The 16,305-nt window shown below is 31.8% G+C and overlaps 1 protein-coding gene across 2 annotated transcripts in view; it reads right to left on the bottom strand.

Annotated features, from left to right (window-relative positions):
- Window positions 1-365: 365 nt before the first annotated feature.
- Window positions 366-16,305, bottom strand: part of LOC110995371 (dopamine receptor 2) — a 32,264-nt gene continuing 16,324 nt past the window's right edge. Inside the window, exons 2-3 of one of the 2 annotated variants that reach the window (XM_022262503.2) lie at window positions 4,699-4,783; window positions 366-953 (exon numbers count right to left, since the gene is read on the bottom strand). In XM_022262503.2, the coding sequence (XP_022118195.2) occupies window positions 894-953; window positions 4,699-4,783 (145 nt within the window). In that variant the 3' untranslated portion in view covers window positions 366-893. Of the gene's footprint in view, window positions 954-3,812; window positions 3,949-4,698; window positions 4,784-16,305 lie in introns of those variants that run through there. The other variant, XM_045631097.1, reaches the window with a different exon arrangement.

Genomic DNA, 16,305 nt, shown 5'->3' with positions numbered 1-16,305 from the left:
GTTAAACATTACTAGACTTGTTTATATAAAATTTCTCTAGTAGTCATTTACATACTATAAATGGAACCTTTACATGTAACAAAAATATATGCAGCATGTAATGTTTTATTATAAAAAAAGTATGTGTTTGGTTAGTATTACTATTTCTATCGCATGTTTCAAAATTAGAATATTTTAATTTGTTGAAAATATCATACATTATCCATTTATATAATGTAAATGCATCACACAAATAACATTTAAATAATTTGGAATGTGTAAAAATAATTTATATTGCTAATAATTTAGTAATTTGTATACATTTTTGGGAATATTAGGACATTAAATACTGTACAATTTTAATATTAAAAAAAAAAACACTGAAAATGACTATGTACATAGCTAATAGTAAATCACAGCTCCTGATTGAGAATAAAGGTAGGTTATAGACACGTGAAGGGAATCGGCAGGACTAGAGATGACTAGGAATGACTAGAGATGACTAGGAATGACTAGGAATGACTAGGAATGACTACAAATTGTGATGTTTATATACATCTTGCCCGGTTGCTTAACAAGAGCTACCAATTTTAAATTTTGATCAAAATACACATATTAGAATACCAAATGCCAATATGAATATATTTACAATCTACGTCTAATAGTTAACTTGAGACATCAGCTTTGATTTGGTAAGTTACCCGCTTACTTAACTTACGTTTTAACGAATGATTGCGGCTCTCACTGTCTAGACTTACTTCGCTAACAGACTCTGAATCTGGGTATAATTTGTCACATTGTATGCTGGTGATTGGATCGAGTTCTTGGGGGTATCTGTTGCCATTGCGCGCGGTACGACGATCTCGGCAGGAACATCTGGCACGTGGTCTGCAGGTTCCCGCTCTTGTTTGCTGTCACAAACGGCACATCTCGTGCTGTGATACGGATGAGTACATCATTGTCGTTACGGGATACTGGAAAGGGAAATTTATATTTAGAACTGGAGTATAAAATATATGTCTAGCTGTTATTGAAACCATATAGTTCGTTTGTGAACAAAATATATCTTTCCGCTCGTGTAGCTCGTTGTATAGTCATGTTTATCTAAAAAAGTTGTGTTTAGAATAAAATTACTCAAAATTAAACAATAATACATGAAAATTCATGTGTTAACTGTAAAAACTACAGTATAAAAAGTTGACGAACTTAAATTAAAATATACCCACTGACCAGTTTAAGAATAGTCTGGACTCTACGGTATAAGTTTTTTTTTGAAACATATAAATCAATGTCTGAAACGAATACGATAAAACGTTATACATAGTTGTATTCTAAACATCTCGATTAAAAGAGATTTAAACACCAGACAAAAGGAATAAAAATTAATAGGACACTAATAAATAAGAAAGATTATATTATGTCTCTCCTCATTTGTTTATTTCTGGATTTTGTCGACATCTGTAACTGTTTTAAATGATCAGATTGCTTCGTTTTCCTGGGAGGTTGTTCGTACGTAAAATGATTCCTAGATTTCACACACTATAAGCTGATGTCAGTTACCACAAACTGTTTGGCAAAACGCAGATATTTTAATAAGATCTCCTAAGTGGTAGAAGACTTCATGAATAATGAATAGTCTATGTATGTAGGTAACTTGACATTGTTGGAAAGATGTCAAGTCTTTCAGACTTTACGACTATTACAACGAAATGTAATTTATTAAATGAGTTTTTATAGCAAGTACCTTCAATAATTTATACTATTCGTTTCGAAAATAAAATTTAAATTTCCATCTTAATTTTAAACAATACTGGTTTTATTTTTTGTTTACTCTATTTTACAATTGTCTTATCCACGAAGTGTCCTGACTGATTCACAAACACGAACATGATACATATTGAGATACACCAGTAAAAAAAAATAAAGACAAGTATTTTTTCGATTTAAAACATAATGATAATATGTTTTAATTAATAATCCTAATTATTGTTGTATTAATTAATATAGGTGAGTAAAATGAGAGGATCTGATATAATTCAGTACGTAAATGTCTAATATTAATTCTGAGCTAAAGTATTATAAAAATTATTTGCCTCGAAATATTTCTTGTCCAATATATTCTCTAGCGCGCGCCAACAATTTTTCTACTAAATTTTCATGAGACGTGTTCGAGAGCGGGGGTGTCCTTCAACGAACGTGATTTTAAAATTAACTTACAAATTCTAAAAAACATAACAACAAACATAGTTGGTTTTTATTTATTTGTGCAAAGATTGTTTTGATAGGTCCACAACAACACAACATATAAATAAGATTTTAAAATACATAGGTATATAAGGCTGTGCTGATTTCTGCTGATAAGCTGCTTTGGATATGCATGGTAAATGGTACTTTGTCACTGATTTTCAGTAGCCCACCACAGTCAATATACTATAACATTTGCAAGTTTAAAAAGTGGTGTAAGGAGGATATTTATTATGCTTACATAGGATACGATTCGGAATCGAGACTTATTATTTGACTTACGAGAGTCATACTTAGTGTTAAGACTCGACTATGAATCAGGATTAGGCTTGGCTTATTACAATCGGTGAGTAATATAAATAGAAACGTGAGGCTATACTCTGAGATCTTAGTAATTATTTTAACACTAATTATGAACTTTATCTACACTGACCAAATCTAGACCTTTTCGAATGCGCGTTAAGTGCAAGTACACCTCACATATTTGAATTTAGCACAAGACTCTAAGGTATATATATATCGAGGGTTCGAACTCGGTATCACCTGTACTGATTGGATCGATATTGCCACTATTAGATGCATATTTCAACATAGATTTCATTTGATTCAGTATGTTACAAATGTTCATATTATGATCGGAATAATTTCGCTACCACGCAATATCCAATGCTAATAATAATCTATGCCGTGTCTCGGTAGTATTCAATATGAAAAGTATTCTTAATAACTAAATGTAATATGTATTTTTGCTTATGTTATTAAATACATTTTTTTCTTTGCTCACAGTGGTTTCTTGGAAGAGATCACTCGAAAGCGATAAGGCCGCCAGTTTTCATTTAATTATGTTGAATTTTTATATTGTTATGTAAAGTGTTAATAAATAAATAAATAAAAGTACTTTATGCGTGTCACATCTGCATTAATCTAACATCACATCAAAACTTGTGGGTTTTAAAAGTTTTTCCGTTTTCACAGGCTCTGAATGGTAAAAGAAAAGTTCGAAGAAAAATAACTTTTCTTTGTCCAATGTTTTTAATAATATCGTACAGGCTTAATACTTTAGGGTTAAATATAAAAGTATATTAATAATATAAAAGTATTAACCGTTTCCACACATAAAGCGGAGTTCTCGGTAACTTTATTTTTTTATTTACTTTAAAAAAAACGTATACCGTTCTCTTCTAAGAGCATATTTCAGTGCTCTTTTGTGTTTAATCCATGAAATTATAATCAAGTAATGAAATTTAGGTCACAATTTCCAAGAGACGACTTCGACCCTTATAACTGTTAATATATAATACATAGAAATGTAAGATAAGAGGATAACTCAAGCGTGGATAAGTCTTAAGCAAAACGGACATCAAAACGCCACAGACAACACAAAGACACACGTCGACACAGATTAGAAAAGATTTAAGGGTAAACCTTTTTTGAGTAAGTGCTTACAAAGAGGAAAATAGCTCATTGGTGTCAAAGATCGAACGAAGACTATACGGATACCATGCAAGGCAAGGATTACATTAAAGAAATGTTGAAATTCAAGGGAGCTCACATACCTCAATTTGAACAAACTAGATATCCAGAAAAATAGATTCGAGTGTCGAGAATTTTCCAGAAAAGGCACTTATAGAGGTTGGGATATCGCTATATGTAAGTTTGTTCACAAGAATTCTGCCTGATCGCTTGCAGTTCACCCGACGAATAATATCGTCTTGTTGTACGCCACTGAAAGTAGAATACAACCTACTTAAATCATGATGAAAAAATCTGCTGTTTACAAATCAGAAGCAGATTTTATTATTTGTTTATTTAACATAGTTAATCCGTACATTAGTAATAGTTCTAATAAGCAATTGTTAATCTTTTTGGTAAATGCCCAACCAAGCTGCTGAAAAATAAGGTCTCTAATTTGAAGTGTATTTTGGTTTTTATTGACATCTGTGTTTGCAATAATTATAGATGCGAGTCGTATAGAATGTGCGTCTAAATTTTAATTAGACATTACTTTTTAATTAGAAAAAAAATCCTTCAAAGGTTCTGAAGGTTAAATTGATACTAATGAACTCTTTGTTTTAATAAAAAAAAAAAGTGTTTTATACCGAATTTATCACAATTTACAAAACTCGATTTTAGAGAGTTTGTGGTTAGCGAGAATCGACTTTTTAAAGTTTTTTTAATTCGCGTAATGAAAGTCTGTGAGAACTGTCGTTTAAAACAGTCTGAAGGGACAGATTTTTTATCAGCGGGTTTGAATATAGAATGTTTTCGAGTAAAATGAAACATGAGTAATTTTCCATAATAAAAACTGTAACGTGTCAAGGACACGTCTCTGGTAACAAATGAGCAAAGTAGGTTTACAGCGCAGAATAATACTATTCTGTAGGAGGCCAAGTGTTATTAAGAATGAATGGCTTTTCAGTCCCAAGATAAAAATAAATGTCTAATACTTTATGCAGGGGTCTATTTTAAAATTACCTGAGATTGCTTGAAGCGTAGCTGTGGTTGGTATTTTCTTCGCAGTTTTCTCGGGCAGCACACACAGAGTATTCTGAGGAACGCCCTGAGGAAAGTAAATCCTATTAACTTGGAATGCACTTTATTTTTATACCATAATACCTTTATAGTTCAGAATACGTGAACAACTTTATTATATTTGAAATATATACATTTTGTTCTTTCCATCGGATTCTAAAATGGGAAAACAATAAATATTTTGAATATCAAATTTGAGAAAATCTATTAATTCATTGCTTCTTTCATTATACATGATGGTAGTAAGTAAGCTAAAGTTCTTAACGACATTAACAAGCTTCACCTTCCTATTAAACGTTTTACAAACTTCAATATACATGACACAGAAAACTTCCAGGTAGGGGTAACCTAGAGATCTTTGTATGTATAAAGGCGGCAAACAAGACAGAAAGAGCGGGTCTCGCGAGGAATTGCGCCCTGGAATATTGTTAATAAAAATATTACCGATGTAGTCGGGGCGTATTTCCCGACGCCTAACACTTTCAATGCACTATTTCACAGTAGCAATGAAATGTATTTATTGCTTTTTGAAAAAAAAAAAAAATTGTGAGATATATAAAGTCCCTGGACATGGCAAGGGGAGTAGAGTACAATATTAAAAAAAAAACCTAGAGATCTTAAAATGATATGTTACTTAGGTTACAGTATGATGTATTTCCGTCATCCGTTTAATTCGAGGCCTCCAGAATGCTTCGCCTTTATAAATAATAACTCTCATCACTATGATGTCATGTTACCATTATTTTATTAAAATGCCTCATCAAGGGGTTGCAGTAAGGGCCCTAGAGATTTAATTCCATTCCTCTTTCTAAGATCTAAAATAACTTTGTTTACTTATTCAATTAATTATACTTTAAGAATGCGTGTGTAAATCTTCACACACGACTGTTTCAGAAAATATTAATTTATTTATTATTTCCTTTTTTTACAGTAACTAAATACTACAACAGCAAAGAACTAATCTAAAACATAATACAAACATAACAAGTAAAAACTTAAAACCTTAGTCATAGTCATAATATCTTTATTCATTTAGGTAAACATGTACACTTATGAACGTCAAGGAAAACAAATTAAATTAACCGTAAATTTACATTTACCACCAGTAAACCACCACTTACCACTTAACCATTTTATAACTAATTATAAATAAATAAATAAAAATAGACTGGACAGATTAAGTTTTTTTTATTGACAGTGAGTTTAAATATAGAATGACATTATAAGTTTCATTTTCCATAATATCAACTTCCCCTCACAGGGTCTGGAATCTTAATTGCTGATAATGGAATACAAAATTAAGAATCAACGTATATTAGACACAAATGCCTTATATCCGTAAGTACTGCATGTAGCGTTCGGCAATTTGCCGATTGAGATAATGAAAGCAGAACAATCTTCTGTCTCTAAGGATTAATCAAGGCCCAACTTCGATTGACGTCGGTGCGATGTAATCTCACGTTTATACACTTTTCTTAAGACGCCTTGGGTGTTTTGGGAGTACTACTAATCTGGTGTATTTGGAACGTCTTTAGGTTTGAATTAAATATGTAGTTATTCGAGTACTGACGCTTGGCAAGTTAATAATGAACACGTATTTCAGGGCCGTTTCAAATATCTTTGTTAGCACTTACTATAACTTATAATTTGTCAATATAAGTTAAGTATGTAAGCAAAGTTATGAGTAGTGTTGGCCTAGTTGCTCGTTCGTACGATGACCGATACGTTAAAAAAACCGGCACGCGTTGGGCAGAAAAAATCGACGGCGTGTGTCAGCCACAGATGTCCTTATTACCTATTAGAAATGACAAATTACTTTCAGACCTGAAAGCTTCCAGCTTTACTTTTTTTTTTAATTTTCCATTAAGTTTAATTTTGACTGTTTTGTTGGTACTTTTTATGACAAAATACCTAAAAAAGAAAATCGTCAGAGAGAATTAGGAAGTTATACTTGTGTTTTTAATAAGAATGTTTTTATTATTGATATTCGGTTGTCGTGAGTGGACTGGAAATAGTAATTATCTCCTCGACTCGCTCTCACTCGTATCACCCCGACGTCCGCCGTTCCTCAACTGCGCGGTTTTCAAGGCAGTCTTTGCCGCGCACTACTACTTTGTGGAACCAACTGCCCACTGAAGTATTTCCGAACCAATTCGACTTAGAGTTCTCCAAGAAAAGAGCGTACAAATTCTTAAAAGGCCGGCAACGCATTCTTGAGCCCTCTGGCAACGAGAGTGTCCATAGGCGGCGGTATCACTTAACATCGTAACGTTTGCCCCTGTTCTATAAAAAAAATCAGTAATTATAGCACTTCAAAAGATTTCCAGTAAAACATCTGATGTAAAATATAATAACTATACTATTCATAAATATTTTTTTGCACCCTGCAAAGTTTAAATATTAGTTAAGCTTATTGAAAAGAAGTTGGTGTAATTTACCTTTTTCCTTTCATGAAATTGAGAAAATTCGATTAAGATTTAATTATGTGGATAAAAGGGCAAAGTCAAAGCGAGATCTGAAACTGTTTTGTAAAGTAATTCTTTTTATCGGTTGACTTAATTTCATTTTCCGTTTATGGTTACTTTCTATTTTTGTTTAGCGTATTGTGGAGATTACAGATGTAAATTTAGCAGGGTCTAAGCTAGAGTTCCTCAAACTTTTTCGTAGACCCCTTGCCATGTTTTTCCGTGTTGGGTATACCCCCTACTTACCTGATACTTCATAGGTACTTTTATAAATAATGTATATGTTTTTATAAGATAGTATGATGTTAGTAAATAGTTACTATCAGTGTATGTGTTATCCACTATCGACCTCCATTTTCATTTCATGGACCCCCAAATTTTTTTTTTTCGCTGAGGTGGACCCCTTGCAGGTTGTCAGGGCCACTTTGGGAATCACTGATCTAAGCGTACGATTGCCAAACGTTTCCCGGGTATGTCCAGATCTGGTCTGGAATATTTTAAACTGACGGTGTGTAGCAAGCACGGATAGCCATCTCACACTAAAGGAAAGTTAACAATAATACAGGTACTTTACTTTACTTACAGCACTAACTTAAATTTGCTTAGGATTTTTTTAGCCTAGTAATTAAGAGCTGAAACCATGCAAAATAACAGAAAGTTGAGATAAGTAATCGTACATTTAAAATGCAAATATATATATTAAGTCTGAAGAAACGAGCGTACTTTTAGTATATCAGTAAAAAAACTCCTAATGTTGTATACTAAACAACCTAAATATAGCAAAGAAATAAACGAAAAAAATAAAGTACGTGTTAGAAGGTTCCCATTGTTTACCAAAAGAACCTCGTCCATTGAAATTCATTATTTTGGTCCCTTTGTGGTTTTAAAACACGGCTTTATAACTTGGAAAAATGATATTAAAAATTCAAAACGACTTTCATAAAATGCTTATGGGAATTTGAAATATAATATATTCTTAAGTTAAATGATAGTAGTGCAAATAAAATTAAAATAATTTTCCAGCAAAGGTTACTTGCATTTTTATTAACATAAGATGTGAATGGTATCGACACTGCTTCTTTACAGCTATTTTACACATTTACAAGAATTTATAAGAAAACCTATCAACATAATATGTAATTAAAGATTTGACCTTCTTTGCTTTGGCTGAAAAAAGAGTCTTCTCTTGTCTGATGTCTTTCACTTCATCGATACATCTTTTTCGGTTGGTGAATGGCCACGTGCTCTTTCGCCCTCTATTACCAACTGCAGTTTCTCCATGTATGGCCAAAATATGAGATGAATCGTTGTCATTTTATTATAAATAGTCCGTATGCGAAGTATGTCAAGATGTTTTGGTGCGTTTTTAGTCCACGGTATTCTTAACATCCAGTACCTTTTCTGAATTAAGGATAAAGATTAAAGCCTTTTCCTTTGCCTGTCTCGAGCCAGGACAGTCCAGGTTTTTTCTCCTCAGAGAAATGTAGGAAATATATTATACTAAAGGCCGTATCTTGGTTTTGGTGATTTAGGTTTTGATACCAGTTCCTCTTTTCTTCCAATGTTGCTTCAATATATCAAGGTATATTTGGCGGTAAACGATATTGATGCTAGGTATATAATTATGTTGCAAACCTGGGAGCTTTCTGGTTTTTCTTTGTTTAATGTGAGGCCTATGTTGCTACTTTTTAGCTCAAGTCTTTAAAACAGTTCTTCCATATCTTCCATGAAATATATTTTTTTTATCTATGAAACATTTTAAGGGATTTCTCTAATTATAACTTGTATTTCTGTTTATACTTTCTGTATTTGCGTTGTATTTGTTATATTGATATAAGGATTGATGGAAGTCGCAGACATGGTAGTAGTATTTTATTGTGTTTCATATGCACATGAAATTTAATGTAAAATTCGTAAAAGCAAAACTTTGTTCAGAATAAGTGAAAGTAATACAGTGCTGAACACGAGATGGTCTCATCTTTACGAGGCTTCGAGAAAATAAAATAAAAGTATGAAATCTGTTTTTTTTTAATTTATGTTTCGTTTATAGTAGGGCCACAATAAAATCGTTACATTTAAAATACAGTTTTCACTTTAACTAATGTTATTTTAGGTTTTGAGAAATTAAAAAATATTCAAAAGTTTGCTTGGAAAATGTGCTTTCCTTCTATTCGTTTTTTAAACGTAATCTTATTCATTCGAATGCCGTGTTAATTTAAATTAAACAAATTTGTTCTAATTAAGTAAACTTAATACAAATTCAATATAACTGATGTCATAATATAATACTTTATTTCAAACATTGTGAACCACAACTTGATTATGAAAAAAGTAATGTTATTGTGCCAACAATGTACGATGATATAACAAATTTTCAGTATTGGAGATTTCCAATTTTCAATTAGCTGATTAGCTAATGCCGCGTACCCATTTATTTGGCTCCATTCTTGGTCCTTTTTTGGAAAGGCAAAATCTAATTATAACTTTTGTAATAAAATAAAATAAAATGTGTTTTAAAACTAGAAAAAAATTACAATAATTATTTTTCACTTTCTAAATTGCCGTGAGATAAATAGGAATATAATGTGAAAACTGTAATAAATAATGTTTCTCACTTAGAAAGCTTTTTCCTAACTCAATAACCACACGGCCACTCTTTATATTTTTTTTATTATCTTAATAATGATTCAACTTAAGTTGAAAATCAAAAATGAAAATTGTACTTTTCTGTTAATATACTCTGATAAAGTAAATAAAAGTCAAAGCCTAAAGGAATCTATGTGGTTTATTATTTTGAGACTCAGGCTAGTAGAAAATTTATTCAATATATTTTCATTGTGGGTAATATTCCACAATGTTTCTCTCGGAAAGCAACGTCAATATCGCTTTGAATAAAACAAAGACTGCATATCTTGATATACTTAGCAATCTCAATAGATTATTTTACCAACGATTCAGAAATAAAACAATTTATATCTCTCAACCGTTGCTAAAATTTAGCTTAATACTTTTAAAATTAACATTAAGTAACCTTTATCTTGGCAAATGTATGATTGGTATTCAGGACAGTTTAAACAGTTTTTACGTGAATACGTCTTTAAAATTGCTTCCATAGTGGAAGGCAAGTCAAAAAAGCCAATGATAAAAAAATCGGGGGATACAAGTTGATGCTGCAGATTCATATCTATGATCTCCATCCTAAATTCAATTATTTAAGTTGGAAAATAGCGGGTTGAGTTGATTGTCAATTAAAATATAAGTTCAATACTTTTTGGAGTTGGTGTTGAGTTTCTAGAGAATAAAAATATTACCTATATGCTATAGGACTGCCTGGCTAGAAGAGGGATAATAAAAAAATCTATCTTTAAAAGAAGGAATTATAATAGTTTAGCATCACGTTATATGCTTTTCTAAACCGACTTAGAAGTATTTTGGTACTGAATCAATTTGATTAAGTTCCTCGACTTAATATGTCAAAGTCATTTTGTGTAATAGTTATCCAATACAGGAATATAATACAACTAGCTGACTCGGCCAAGCGTTGCTGTGGCTAAGGTTTTTCTTATATTACATAGTAGTAAACTTATCCAGGGAAACGGTAGGAGAACTTATGTGAAACGTTGGTACCACCACGGACTTAAACTAAATTACTCAGCTCAGCTTAACTCAGCGCCATCTGTTAGAATTGTATCAAATAATAAACAAATAATTTGAAATAAAATAAAATTGCGACTATAATTAAATATCTAAACTATCCTATCTCCCAAGTTGGATCGAACTGCACATGGTGTGTGAAATTTATAATAATCGGTTAAGTGGTTTAGGAGTCCATTGAGGACAAACATTGTGACACGAGATTTATATATATTAAGATATAACAATACAATACTAAACATTATTATTTAATATAAAAACTTAGCCGTAATACGAAATGGAAATCTGCATTATAAGATGATCCATTATTGATTAAGTTCTGCGAGTGACAGTGCTCGTATAGCAAAGTTTAATTACGTCTTCCAATCAACACGATGCAAACTAATGATTCTGTCAAAGCTTTATATTTGAGGAGTTTTATATTTAACAAGGTACTAGTATGTTGAATATTGATTATGTAACCTGGGATATATTCAAAACTAAATTGGTTAATTGTTGAATGAGAATTGCAAATAAGGAAAAGAAGTCAATAGTCAACTACATCTAAAGTCAACCATAATAAAACTGTGAGAAAACATTGTGTGTGTGACAAAAAATACTTTAATCAAAGTACGATACAGATTTTGTTAAGATTTTTTATAGAAAACAAAAGAGTTTCTAATAACTTTGATTATTAATGGCAGATATAGGCAGAATAGTTGTGGTGTGAAAACAATGATACTAAAAGTAAATTCTTTGTTCAAAAGAAATGAAGAGCGTTTCCGCTTCCGATTGTTGAAGGTTCTTTACAGTGTCAAGATTCAACAAAACAAATTTCATCACAATATTCTGTGAATCAAAGCTTTGAAAAATAATTGTTCTCTATATGAAATTATTCATAGAGAGATGTAAAAATGATAAGATTTAGAGAAATCCTAAATCAGGTCTGCCTTTGACGTTGAAGCTAAAATTGTTTGATTCGAGCAATATCAAGTTATTGGTAAATTTGAAGTATTATACGAATTGCGCGTCGGAAGTAATTTTTATTGGATCTTATTTATAAAATGCAAATTAAATTTAAAAAAGCGTTATGGCGCAGCAGTATGGCGAAGGAAATTTGGTCAGAGACCTTTGAACAGAAATGGCAAATGTCTGAATTAAAAGCTAAAATATAGATGTTTATAAAACGTTTCGCTGTTTTTTTGAATCGTTCATAATGATTTAACTTTTCCTATACGAGTTGAAGGTGGAGTAGCAAGTAAGTTAAGGCCTAATACCAGGACCTGAAAGTTATTAGATTTAACCTAGTGCTAAAAGTTTCCGAAGAAGAAAGGGAATGGAGACACTTTTGCAACACCAACATGGTCTACAAAAATGAAGACCGCGACTAGTCAATACCCTACCTAATAAAAAAACCTAATTAACCTCAAATCTTTTCGTGTTTATTTAATATATAAAATAACCGTGTCAAAATGTTCGGTCCTATACAGAAACGGCTCCTATACAGGGAGTCTGAAAAATTTCTTGGGGTGTCCACCCGAAAATAATTTTTTTTTGGCAGAATATTTTGTTTTTACTTTTTTATTATACAACAGACAAAACATATACGTACGTACCACCCTTACTTTTCATCTAACCTCTACTATCATCCCCTGTTTTTTTATTTGTTACTTAAGAACTTATAGCTTGAACTTTGAAGTTATAGAGAAAAATCATAGAAAAACCTAAAAAGTTTACATTCTGGAAAATCAAAGTCTCTGGGGTATCATAGCAAAATGCTCCATGTTGGTAGGTAGGCTAAAAAGGTAGGCTAGGCATTCAGGAGAAATGAAGTTCGCGGAGGCAGCTAAATATAAAAGCGTCGGAACATTATTATATGATAATAAATCCAGGAAATGCTGCCAGCTAAGTGCTAAAGGAACCAAAGTTTTTAAATTTGTTTTAATTTTCTTTTGATTAATTTCAATTTGTTTGTAGGTATGTATTAAAAAGATAGTAATGATAAACCTTATATTATAATTAATACGTTTCTTAACTCTGACTATTAAGTTTCAATTAATTGATGAATGACTCTCTGGGCCAAAATATTTTTAAATTCTTTACTTAATTGTGTCTTCTACTGACAATGATATTTTTGTGATTGAGCCATGTCTGTAGAACTTTGCTTATATCAGCTTTTTGAAATCAGATGAAGTGCCGGAAATCAAAGACTTAGGAAGCTGTATCAATAGAATTAGACAAATAAACCATGAAAACGGTTACGAAATGGTTCCGTAAGCTCTTATAACATTAAAGGGCTTAAATTGGGTACCCATATAACATTATTGGCTTAAGTGTAAATAGATCCCTGGAGAATTTTACTGTCAGAGACATCTCCCTATTTGCCATCACTACGCTGACGGAGAAAAACGTTCATAGCTTGCATATTTATTACGGACTTCCGTACACCTATTTAATTATTAAGTATAGAAAATGCTGCTCAGGAGTTCTTTGAAATAATACCAATTTCACGTTTGGATACAAGGAAACAAAATTTTATAAAACTGATCACATGGCCAGCGTTAAGTAATGTCATTTCCATACAAATCTTTTTTATAACAGAGTCTGTGGATAACGGCTGCCTTATAGCTCCTCTCCTATGATGCTGCTTTATTTTTTATCTGTATTTAGTTTAATAGAAATAAAATTATTACCAGGAAGCTAACAAATTATTAAAGCAATAAAGAGAAGATAATCATTCAAGTTCCATGCTAACATAGCACTAATATTTTTTTCTATTAATTAATTCTTTGTATATTTTATGTGTGTTACTGGTAAAATGACATATTTTATAGATTAAAGACGGGTTCTTCGGTTTTTCGGTTTCACACAAGTTATGGCACAAGCCTTCCTCGATAAATGTTTATCATTTATTGACAGCATACACCAAATATTAAAAAGTATGATTTTAAAACAGTTTTATACAATTAGCAGCAAAACATTAATCTTTTCTAAGTAGATAACATAATATTTAAATCATATTTATTTATTTATTTACCAAATGTTTCAGAAATAGGTTCCTCTCCGCCGAAGAGTAGGCAAAACTAACATGTTAAAACAAGTTCTTAGCATAAATGTTGTGTTTATTTATTTTTTATAGTTCAAACGGGCAGGAGGCTCACCTAAACATGTCCATGGGCGGCGGTATCACTTAAGGTGACATGGACATTCTCAAAGCCCGGGCTCGCGAGTGCGTTGCCGGCCGGAAGAATTGGTACGCTCTTTTTTTGAAGGACCCTAAGTCGAATTGATTCGGAAATACTTCTGTGGACAGCTCGTTCCACAAAGTGGTGGTGCGCGGCAAAAACTGCCTTGAAAAACGCGTATTTGTGGAACGGCGGATGTCGTGTTTACTAGAGTAGTGATAATTGTCTATGGACGGTGGACGCCTTTAGTTTCCTTATTTCTCAAATCCAGATTTGAATAAAGCTATGTAAAAACTATTTGTTGAACTTAAATAAAGAAACTCTTTTTTTTATAATATGAAGTATTGTTCGCGGTTAAAGTTTCTGTAGAATTGGTATTGTAATATAACATTAATTTTAAAGTTGTATAAAAACTTGTCACCGTTAACTGTGCGCCAAAATGCAAAACATTTTAAAACTTCGCTTGAGACGATGCGAGATAAAGTTTCACAAGTTTTAAACGTATGAGTAATTTATGCTGAGTTGGTCCTTATTATAATAGGAATGTCTTTATCAAGTTTAAGTCAGATTCTAAGTGAAATGGAGATATGTTCTAGAAATATTAAGCAATTATATGAGCAAACTCTCTAGCTTAGTGTTTAAGATTTTATTAATAGACTGTAAAACTAAATTGCAATGTTTATGTGTTAAAATTCGTTTGTGTAAATAACCTAACCTAAACATATAATATATTTCTTACAAATAATGACAGAATATATATCACAGGCGGTGTTCATCACGGATAATGTAGGATTCTAATAGTGTAAGAATTTTTCAAATCGAATATTAACATTTCATTGATTTTTAAACGGTTTTTTGTTTTGTATTACCCTTATTATTTTTTGTATTATTAATTAGGTTTTGCACTCATGTTCTTTTTTTTACTGTTCTTTTTGGATTAAATTACTTGGAATAGATCATTCTTGAGAAGGCCGCCTGTTGCATAATGTTTTTCAACTTTATCGCTAATATTAGCTTTATTGTTTAATTCTTGAGGAAATAAAATACCTAAATATATTCAGTTTAATTATTCCCCGAAAGCTACTTATTACAAGACACGTGTACAGTACTTTAGTATAATACACGTATTCTAATGCACTTAAACTTAGTCGATACAATATTGCTTCACACAGATGGTTTGGAAGTGTAGGGCTGGCTATGATCATAAATTAATTTTCATAACTAAATAAAATAATAACATAACTTTATGTTATTCCATAAAAATACATATACATTTTACAAAACTGTTAATGTTTTGTTTATGAAATAAAAATAAAAAGATGCTTTTTTTAGGTAAAAAGGTAAAAACCACGGGTAAAAGCCAATTCCACAATTTTCTGTGTTTTATCTTCAGTCCTCTTTCGCCAGCTGCTACCGTGATTTCGTATGTCCATCTAGCATACCTCGTCTAGGCCAGAACAGTCTGCGCTCATTTAAAATATGTCAAAACCTGTTATAACGACATCAAACTACTCATATTTGGTCGTAAAAACCGATAGTTGTAACAGCCGATGACGTTTTTATTAAGTACCTTATGCAATAGAATTCTGCCGGGACCTTTGATATTGGCAACAAGACAACAACATCGTCGTAAACGGTTTTGACTGTACTATGATGTTGCAATTTACTTCTTTTTTAAAGTGTAATTAACTGATCGGATGCGGGCTGAACTGAGTTTCTATGAACGGTACTTACAAGCAAGTCAATGTCCACCTCGGATATGATAAAGGAACATTCTAGATGCAATTCCACGGATAAACCTAATCAACGAAATATAATTGCTCTTCTTCAACTTGAAGATCTCTTAAATGCTTATAGAAAAGAAACCCAGAGGCGTTCAAATCTTTAAGGTTCGGATCTCAGATTTGTTTATCGGTTTCATGATCATTTGTTTTTTCCAATAGGAAGTATGTATTGAGCCTTCTGTGGCTGACACATGGTATCAACGTTTTTAGTTTAAGCCGGATTTCTCACGATGTTTTCAGTCCAGAGTTAAATGCACTATAGGTGTTATATTCAAGGGTTTGAGATTAAGACCACTGAAATGAGAGTCGTACGTTAAAGCCACTAAGCTAATACTGCCTACTTAAAATATAAATCATCAGAAAATCTTCGTAAGAATTAAACAAAAACTTAAGGGGTCAGCCCTAGGTAGGTTATAACTTGTTGTTTCCTGTCACCTTACGGAAATGGATATACAAAGAAGTACTTAGTACTAGACAATATAT

Source organism: Pieris rapae, chromosome 14 (genome assembly GCF_905147795.1).
Source record: "Pieris rapae chromosome 14, ilPieRapa1.1, whole genome shotgun sequence".
NCBI lineage: Eukaryota > Metazoa > Arthropoda > Insecta > Lepidoptera > Pieridae > Pieris > Pieris rapae.
The sequence above is the reverse complement of the archived record's forward strand: the minus strand, read 5'-3'. Positions and strand labels throughout refer to the sequence as shown.